Source organism: Corvus brachyrhynchos, unplaced genomic scaffold (genome assembly GCF_000691975.1).
Source record: "Corvus brachyrhynchos isolate BGI_N302 unplaced genomic scaffold, ASM69197v1 scaffold122, whole genome shotgun sequence".
Classification (NCBI taxonomy): domain Eukaryota; kingdom Metazoa; phylum Chordata; class Aves; order Passeriformes; family Corvidae; genus Corvus; species Corvus brachyrhynchos.
In genome coordinates, this window is record NW_008236778.1 from 659,229 (window position 1) to 660,036 (window position 808).

The window sequence follows — 808 nt, forward strand, 5'->3', positions numbered from 1 at the left end:
CTCCCCGGGGGTGCGGGGTAAAGGGGTCCCCCCATGTCCCTTTCGGGGCTCCCCTTGTCCCCAAACCTCCCAGCACCTTCCCGCTGAAGGGCGAGAGACACCCCCACATCCCACTCACCCCCAGACCGCAAATCTCCCCGAATTCAGCCTCCAGCACCCTTTCAGACTCCCCCGACAGGTGGTGCTGGGGCACCTGGATGTGTCCCCGCCCCAACACACTCGCTGTCCCCCAGACCAGTACAGGGAGTACCAGTGGATCGGCCTGAACGACCGGACCATCGAGGGGGATTTCCAGTGGTCTGACGGGAGCCCCCTGGTAAGTGGGGCTGCCAACCCCTGTGTGCCCCCGCCGGGGGAACCGCCCCGCCCGGCACCTCCTTACCCTCCTCCAGCCCCGGGGTCCAGCCCCGGGGCCGGGCTTTGATGCTCTCAAACCAGAGTCGCTTGCCTCACCTGGGCTGAGCATCCCCAGGGGAGCCAGACCTTGGGATTTGGGGTCCCCCAGCCATGCCAAGGGGCATGGGCGTGTGCTGGCGCAGCAACCCCCCCCCACACTGAAGGGGGGTGCTGGGATGCCCCGTGCATCCCGTCCCGCCTGTCCCCCCAGCTCTACGAGAACTGGCACCCCGGGCAGCCCGACAGCTACTTCCTCTCCGGGGAGAACTGCGTGGTCATCGTGTGGCACGATGGGGGCCAGTGGAGCGACGTGCCCTGCAACTACCACCTCTCCTACACCTGCAAAATGGGGCTGGGTAAGCTGTGCCCAGGCTGGGGGGCTGGGGCTGCACCCCCCACCCCCCCAAAAAGG

The 808-nt window shown here is 67.6% G+C and overlaps 1 protein-coding gene across 1 annotated transcript in view; it reads left to right on the forward strand.

Annotated features, from left to right (window-relative positions):
• Positions 1 to 808, forward strand: part of BCAN (brevican) — a 15,862-nt gene that overhangs the window by 14,662 nt on the left and 392 nt on the right. The window contains exons 12-13 of the mRNA XM_017727858.1: positions 234 to 316; positions 608 to 767. Of these exons, the coding sequence (XP_017583347.1) occupies positions 234 to 316; positions 608 to 767 (243 nt within the window). The remainder of the gene's footprint in view (positions 1 to 233; positions 317 to 607; positions 768 to 808) is intronic.